Genomic DNA, 8266 nt, shown 5'->3' on the forward strand with positions numbered 1-8266 from the left:
AAAGAGTTGGACATGACTTAGTGACTGAACAACAGCGACAGAATAGGCACCAGCTGGAAATGGACCACTCTATTACAACCCCAGGTAGGGGCAGCCCCCAAGGACAGCAGTCAATCCCCCCTGGGAGCAAAATTCTAAGCAGTATACTTTGTCATTCCCTTTGTGTGAAGGAAGCGATGGGCTGAAGCACAGACATACACTAACTCCTGCTGCTGCTGCTGCTAAGTCACTTCAGTCGTGTCCGACTCTGTGCGACTCCATAGACGGCAGCCCACCAAGCTCCCGCGTCCCTGGGATTCTCCAGGCAAGAACACTGGAGTGGGTTGCCATTTCCTTCTCCAATGCATGAAAGTGAAAAAATAAAGTGAAGTCGCTCAGTCGTGTCCGACTCCTAGCGACCCCATGGACTTCAGCCCACCAGGCCCCTCCATCCATAGGATTTTCCAGGCAAGAGTACTGGAGTGGGTTGCCATTGCCTTCTCCGACACTAACTCCTACTGACTAGCAAATGGCTTGGCTAGTTGGTCAAGAGCACAGAAGAGAAAGGGTGGGATTTCAGAGATAAGCAGGTGGGGATAAGGGGCATATTAGATGGACTTATGGGAGTGGGTGCAAGGCATGCAGATCTCTGTGTCTCGCACTAACACTCACCAAAGACCATCAAGGCTCTCCAGCCAGAGGGTCAGATGTCCCATCTGTGGATGTCAGCCATCCTCTAAACTTAGCCACCCTGCTGTTTTGCAAAAGACCCATAAAAGGATAGCCCCAGTGGCAAGGATGGAGGCTATGAATACACCTGACAACTTGGGCTCCCTTTCATCAAGGCTGGCCTAACAACAGCCAACAACTAGCCAACCAGGCAGCAGCAGGCAGCTGCACAGAAAAGTTGGTTAGGGAGAGCAGCCAGTCACCTGGGCACAGGTCAGTTACATCAACCCCCTTCCAGCTTGGAGAGGCAATGATTCATCCTTACTGGAATTGTTCAGTTCAGTTCAGTCGCTCAGTCGTGTCCGACTCTCTGTGACCCCATGGACTGCAGCACACCAGGCCTCCCTGTCCATCACCAACTCATGAGTTTACTCAAATTCATGTTTATTGAGTCGGTGATGCCATCCAACCATCTCATCCTCTGTCGTCCCCTTCTCCTCCCACCTTCAATCTTTCCCAACATCAGGGTCTTTTCCAATGAGTCAGTTCTTCACATCAGGTGGCCAAAGTATTGGAGTTTCAGCTGCAGCATCAGTCCTTCCAACGAATATTCAGGACTGATTTCATTTAGGATGGACTGGTTGGATCTCCTTGTAGCTCAAGGGACTCTCAAGAGTCTTCTCCAACACCACAGTTCAAAAGCATCAACTCTTCCGCACTCAGCTTTCTTTATAGTCCAACTCTCACATCCATACGTGACTACTGGAAAAACCATAGCTTTGACTAGACAGACCTTTGTTGGCAAAGTAATGTCTCTGCTTTTTAATATGCTGTCTGGGTTGGTCATAGCTTTTCTTCCAAGGAGCAAGCGTCTTTTAATTTCATGGCTGCAGTGATTTAATTTCATTTGCAGTGATTTTGGAGCCCAAAAATATACTGGAAAAAAACCTGGAATTATTTACTCCAAATATGGGTTGCATTCTAGTTCTTCAATCATCACCATCCAAAGGTTGAAAGAATGCTCAATCCAATACCTAGGGCCGGAAGACCCACTTTATGGCAAAGGATCTGAGACAATGGCCTCATGAACATGGGCTTCACTGGTGTTACTACATACCCATCAGCCAGAAGCAGCCAGGTTGAGAGAACAATGGAATGATTTCATTTCCACAAGCTTTAATCTCATCTGTAAAACACGATTATAAATAGTGACAGTACTTCTCAAGACTGTTGTGAGACCGGATATCTTTCCTGGACCTTGTGTGCAGCAAGTGCTCAATATATGACTTGTTTAGTCACTAAGTCGTGTCTGGGTCTTCCCCAGTGACTCAGTAGTAAAGAATCTGCTTGCAATCCAGCAGATGCAGGATATGCAAGTTCAATCCCTGGGTCAGAAGATCCCCTGGAGGAGGGCATGGTAACCCACTCCAGTATCCTTGTCTGGAGAATTCCATAGACTGAGGAACCTGGTGGACTACTGTCCGTGGGGTCTCAAAGAATCGGAAACAACTGAAGCGACTGAGCACACACGCATGCAAGTCATACTTGACTCCTTTGTGATCCCATGGACTGTAGCCCACCAGTCTCCTCTGTCCATGGGATTTCCCAGTATTCCCAGAATACTGGAGTGGGTTGTGATTTCCTTCTCCAGGCGATCTTCCCAACCCAGGGATCAAACCCGAGTCTCCTGCATTGCAGGTGGATTCTTTACCTCTGAGCCACCAGGGAAGCTCTTCAATAAATGGTAGGCATTATTATTAATTCAATTAAATTGTGAGAGACTTTCTGCCTTAGGAGGAACTGGTGGTCTGGCTTCACTAAGCCCAGTAGGACTGTGGATCCCAGTCTAGTTTGACCTGCTTTGAATACTTTGAGCTGTTCAGAAAGTCTCCAGCTTGAATTACATCTTTTAGCTACTAGGCAGCTCAGCAAAGGGAGAAGGCAATGGCACCCCACTCCAGTACTGTTGCCTGGAAAATCCCATGGATGGAGGAGCCTGGTAGGCTGCAGTCCATGGGGTCGCTAAGAGTCAGACACGACTGAGTGACTTCACTTTCACTTTCCACTTTCATGCATTGGAGAAGGAAATGGCAACCCACTCTAGTGTTCTTTCCTGGAGAATCCCATGGACGGAGAAGCCTGGTAGGCTGCAGTCCATGGGGTCGCACAGAGTCGGACACGACTGAAGCGACTTGGCAGCAGCAGCAGCTCAGCAGAGATGCTGTCCCTGAGCAGAACTGGAAGGGAGGAGAAAAGATGCTGCAGGGCGCGAGAAACTGAAACTAGAAACTCTGATGCTGATTGGCCACTTAGAGGCAATCTGAAAGGGCTATAAAAAACCAGCCTGAGGACTGTTACTTCACTGCTGCTCCCTTCCAGCAGCAGGCTCCATCCAGGCAGGAAGATTCTTTCTCTGCTCTCCTCCAAGGTAAACCCAGAAGCTATAAGGTGTGGGTGTCAAGCTGCCAACCTCTGCCAGGCTGCCTGCCTGGGAGCCTCATTCCATAAGAGCTAGAATGCCCATTCCTCAGGGAGGCTACATTCCTAACTGCCTTGGACTAAGACTGGTCTGAAGGGATGGGTTGGTGGGCTTTTAGGGGCTTGGGTTGCAAAACCCAAAGAGTCGTGAGATTTAGCTTATAGGTGCCATGTCAGCGGTCTATGGCCTTAACCCTGTCACTTCATTTCTCTGGGCTTCAGTTCTGTAAACATGAGGATCAAGCTACTCCACCTGCCCAAAGGACTGGATGATTTCTGAAACCCCTTTATTATAGGCTCTAAAGTGATGGTGAGTTTATCTTTGAGGATAGATGTAGTGATTGGAAGCAGATGTTCAAAGTGTGGGTGTGGCATCAGTTATCTGTGGCTTTAAATCTTGACTCTGCTTCTTCCTAGCTGGGTAGGTTCGGAAGTATCCCTTTTCTGAGCTTCAGTTTCCTTATTTATAACATGTGGTTGAGAACAATGGCACCTACCTCATGAGGTTGTTATAGGTATAATTAACCTTGTGCCATAAAGTGCTGAGTAAGTGCTCAGTCCAGGGGAAGTTTTGGGGGATTTCTGCTTGTTTGTTTTTATTTCAAGGAAAACGCATTGAATGGACAAAGATCACATTAAAGGTAAACTGTGGTGGGGGCAGGGAACTGTGTTTCTATTTTGTGGTATAATGGAAAGAGCATAGGTTTTGGATTCTGACGGTCTTGAGTGTGTGTCTAGGCTGCAGGATTTGGGTGTGACCTTGGGCAAGTTCCTTTACCCCTTTCTGCTTTCTGAAAAATGAAGTTAATCTGAGGCAGTATTTGGTGCCTGTACATATTCAATGCATTGGAAGAATAAATCTATCAACAACCATTGTTTAGAAAATCCTATGTGACAGGAACTGTTCTAAATGCTAGGGATCCAGGGGTGCACAGTTGCAAAAACCCACAGCCACCCCCTAAAAGAGGCTCTATTAACATCCCCACTTTAGGGTTAAAGAAACTGAGGCTCAAAGAAGTCCCAGGTATCCTGCTTAAGGTCACACATCCAGAAAAAAGCCAAGTACAAAAACCACAGTAAGGGTACTAGCTGACTTCTGGTGAAGTACATGCCAGGCATAGTACCAGAAGGGGATTCTCTCCTGTAATTCTCACGACCAATAGAGTGGCAGAAACATCAGCGCCGCTGGTGCAGCGAGGAAACGAAAAGCCTGCGGCTCCTTAGAGGGGGTCCTGGGCTCAATTCAGAGCATCTTGCTGCTTTTTGTGGACTCATCCTCGAATCGAAAGGGAATTACCACCGAACGGGCGTGGTTCCAATAAGGGGACCGTCTCTTTCCTCTGCCCCTAACCCAGATACGGTGACAAAGCCTTGAGCTGCGCCACCATGCGGCAGAAGGCGGTATCGCTCTTCCTATGCTACCTGCTACTCTACACCTGCGGCTGCTGCGAGGAGGAAGGTAAGGATCTTGGGGCACCTAAGGATAAAGAAGCGGAGAGTTTCAGGATTCCTCGTTTAGAGACTCAGGCACGCCTCTGAATGAGAGGAGCTATTCCAATGGACAGCGCGGGGTGGGGGTCGGGGGCTCCCTGTAGCCAGAGTCCCAGGTTCTAATCCCTTCTCTGTCCGTTGGTCCATTCTCTCGAAATGTATTCAAGCCAGTTCTGTGCCAGGCCCAGCGACCTGGGAAAAGCCGCTATCCTTCACTGAGGAGCTCCAAAATGGGAGGATGGTGGTCCTACCTGTCCGGGTGGTCTGGAGCTTCTGGCACAGAATAAGGGACCTTGCTCCCCACTGGGCTTTGTCCATTCTCCTTCCAGACGAAAAAAGATACTCAGAGGAAAACAGCGACTCGAGCTTCTGGGGCATGGTGACCTACATGGCCGTCGGAGGCGGTAGGTCTGCAGGGTGGGGAGCGCGGGAAGACGCGGGCGGGCCCTGCAGCCGGCGTCCCTCACCCACCTCCCTCCTCTTCCTCCAGGACTCATGGCCGCGGCACTGCCCATGCTGGGCTTCGCGAGCACCGGCATCGCCGCCAACTCGTTGGCCTCCTCACTGATGAGCTGGTCGGCCGTGGCGAACGGAGGCGGAGTGCCGGCCGGGGGGCTGGTGGCCACGCTGCAGAGCCTGGGTGAGTCCTGGCGGGGTTCCTGGAGGAGGGAACACCCAGGCCAGGGGCCTCCTTTACTGTCCTGAGCCCTTTCCACAGCCTAACTCGGCTCTACACACCGTGGGAAAACTGAGGCACCCACCTGGGGATTAAGGAATTGACTCAAATTCTCCCATATAGTTAGTACCACCGTCAGTATTCAAGCCCAGTCAGTAGGCCTTCTTGCTTTCAGCCTGTAAAGCCAGAGCCCTCACTGATGCTCTGGCCAAGTCACAAGTCTCAGTTTCCCCGTTAACCAGGATAAGCATCCTCAGTTTAACACTTTTTGAATCTCATCCATCCCGGAAAATCAGAGTGGCAACGAACCGGGGAGAAGTGACCCAATTCAATCTCATGCTCAGCCTGGTCTTGCATTTCTTGAGCATCATTACGGGGACAGATACAGAGCACAGAATGGTGCTTCTGGAAAACATGCTTTCACTTCTCTCTCTGTCTCCCCGCCCAGCCCTGTCTTTTCTTTTTCCCTCTCTCCCTCTCTCTGAGGCCTCCCACATCCTCCAGAAAAACCACCCCTGACAGACTGCCCCTCTGCCTTCCCCTCCATCTTCCCTAAGTTCTGGATGACAAAAGCCCAAAGAAGCGGCTCAAGAAGACAGGGCCCTTCTCGGCGGGGGCAGCGGGACGACAGCCTGAGCCATACCCCCAGCGGTGGGAGAGGAAGGGTGTGGGCAAGCCGAGCAGCAGTGCTGTGCTGTGAGATGGCTGTCCTCTCACATGTCACAGGATTGTGACAGGTTGTCCTGTCACACATGGCGGGGGAAGCTTGACATATCTCACTTGCAAACCACCAGCACCCACTGAGGCCTCCACCAAGGAGGCGGTTAGCGTTACTAATAGTACAGTGTGTCCACTGCAGACATGAAGAGAATGCACTCTTATTTTTGTCATTTTCATCTCGGATTTGAGATGGCAAGTTGGGAGGGTGGCGATGGGAGTCCCTTTGCAGAAGTCCTGTCCCCTCTGGGCCTCTGTTCCTCTAGCTGGAAATAAAAAGGGTACACTTGACCCGCTGTTTCCCGACATTTGGATTCCCGGGCCTGGTGCCTGGGCTCCAAGGGACCAGGCTGTCATTTGCATTACAGGCGCTAGCGGTGGCAGTGCCCTCATGGCCAAGATCGGGGCCTTTCTGGGCTATACTGTCCACAAGCAAGTCGAAAGCAGACAGAAAGAGAGCAAGGAGAAGAAGTAGCTGGCAGCTGCCTGGAAGCCCCGCCTTCCTCCTTGTCTTCCTTTTCCAGCTGCAGTCCAGAGCTTCCTCTGTCACACTTGGCAATGACCAAGGTAAAAAAAAAACACACACACACAGAATAAACGTCTCTCAGAAAACACTCAGTCCTGCTGTGAGTCGTGGTTGCTATGAGAAGCCCAACAAGATCTGGCTCTGGTCTGCCTCATCCACACACCCCACCCCCATTTCCCTCCCCAGAGCCCATCACAGCTCCTGGAGCACAACCAGCTGGTTTTGCCTCTGAGCCTTGGTGTGTTCTGGTCTCTTGGCCTAGGACGTGCTTCTGAAGCTCACAACCCACCTCAGACATACCTCGTCCTCCGGGACTCCTTCCTGGCAGAGCCTTCCTGCTACCCCTGTCACAGCCTGGGCGCCCAGGCTCCATTTCACAGGGTGCCTGGGGAGGCAGATCTGTTCTCAGTGAGCGAAGCTTCCAGCTACGTCCCTGATCAGGTAGAGATGGAGAAGCCAGATCTCTAGTCTCCAAAGAAGCGCTAGACGGGTCTCCCTTTGTCATGGGGAAACGGTTTAAGAGCAGCTTTTGGGGGGTGGGGGTGGTCAGCGAGGCCTCCCTTCCTTTAGAGAGCTCTGGGGACAGGGTGGGGAGTTTGCAGCTGGAGCCCACACGCCTTCTGAGGGGGAAGGGGAGGCCCAGCCCTTGGGAAGATCTGAGGTTCGGGAGGCCTGTCCAGGGAACCAGAGTGCCAGGACCTCGGCTGAGGGGAGAAGGGCAAAGAGGCCCCGGAAACCACTCTTCAGTAAAGCTCGGGGTGGTTCTGGCACTAATGGAGAGAGAGACAGACTCGAGCTCTGGTTCCGGCCTGAGTGGGCGTGCCAGCCGCGATTCCAGACCAGCCTTCTAGAGAGATCCGCACCCCCGGGGAAGTGGCCATGTGTGAACCACAAACGCCGGTCACTAAAGGGCCCAGCCAGCTGTTCTCAGGCCTCCCCCACCCCACCCCACTTCTAACCCAGAATTTCTCCTTGGATTGCCAACGTGCAGAGGCGGCTAAGAGGCTATATCATGCTCGCTCCTGTCTCCCGGTCGGATGCCGCCCTGCAGGTGGCAAACTGTTGGCCTCAGCTGGCTCACCCCAGGGCCCCAGAGAAGCCGGGTTTGTGAAAGAGGGGGCACAGGTGCTGGAGGCCCCACCGGCACCTCAAACACACAGATCTCCACAGTTTGTTCCAGGAGCGGAAGCTGAGCTGAGTGCCCTGCCCTGAGAGTCACCACAGGGCATCAGCTGAGCCCCACCTCGGTGGACTTCTGCCCACGTCTCAGGCATCACACTCCCCCAGGCGTGCTAACTGCACCCCAGTTTGTCCACAGAGTTGATATCCCAGAGATGGAAGTGTGTTCCCTCAGCCCCTTCACAGCAGGCACTGCATCTCTCTCATCTCGCCTCCCCAGTGCCTGGCATACAGCAGGTGCTCAATATATGTGCATAGAATTGAACTTGAGGCCAGTCTCCTTCCATCCACCTGTCCCTTCACCTCACCCAACCTTCATGGGAGGCAGGGGCTAGACCGCTTGTTCTTTTCCTGGGGAGCCCTTGATAATACCCGCTGTCACTGCCATGCAGGCCTCAACCCCCTTTAATGCTGTGGTCAGGCAAACACAGGCCCCTAACTTTTGCTCAGTATTCTCTAGCATGGGTGAGGCTGAGTTTTCCATGAAGCAGTGGAGCAGAGTGGTTCGGGGTGTCCCTCTGGAGTCCCACAGACCTGGGTTCAAAGCTGCC

General features: G+C 52.1%; 1 protein-coding gene across 2 annotated transcripts; it reads left to right on the plus strand.

Moving 5' to 3' along the window:
* Positions 1-2967: 2967 nt before the first annotated feature.
* IFI6 (interferon alpha inducible protein 6) lies at positions 2968-6628 on the plus strand. Of its 2 annotated transcripts, none has more exons than XM_061391487.1 (5): positions 2968-3076; positions 4482-4585; positions 4785-5021; positions 5108-5257; positions 6379-6628. In XM_061391487.1, the coding sequence occupies exons 2-5, from the start codon at positions 4513-4515 to the stop codon at positions 6483-6485; spliced, it is 567 nt and encodes a 188-aa protein (XP_061247471.1). In that variant the 5' UTR covers positions 2968-3076; positions 4482-4512; the 3' UTR covers positions 6486-6628. The 2 variants fall into 2 exon arrangements, with proteins under 2 accessions (XP_061247471.1, XP_061247480.1); XM_061391496.1 differs by having other exon boundaries at positions 4947-5021.
* The last annotated feature ends 1638 nt before the right edge of the window (positions 6629-8266 follow it).

The sequence above is a fragment of the Bos javanicus genome, chromosome 2, assembly GCF_032452875.1.
Source record: "Bos javanicus breed banteng chromosome 2, ARS-OSU_banteng_1.0, whole genome shotgun sequence".
In the NCBI taxonomy this organism is placed as follows: Eukaryota; Metazoa; Chordata; class Mammalia; order Artiodactyla; family Bovidae; genus Bos; species Bos javanicus.

Bases quoted from the DNA above. Each gene is read 5' to 3' on its own strand.
- IFI6 (XM_061391487.1), top strand. From the start codon at position 4,513: ATGCGGCAGAAGGCGGTATCGCTCTTCCTATGCTACCTGCTACTCTAC. The intron at 4,586-4,784 runs GTAAGGATCTTG...AATGTATTCAAG, and splicing joins CGGCTGCTGCGAGGAGGAAG to CCAGTTCTGTGCCAGGCCCA. The intron at 5,022-5,107 runs GTAGGTCTGCAG...CTCTTCCTCCAG, and splicing joins CTACATGGCCGTCGGAGGCG to GACTCATGGCCGCGGCACTG.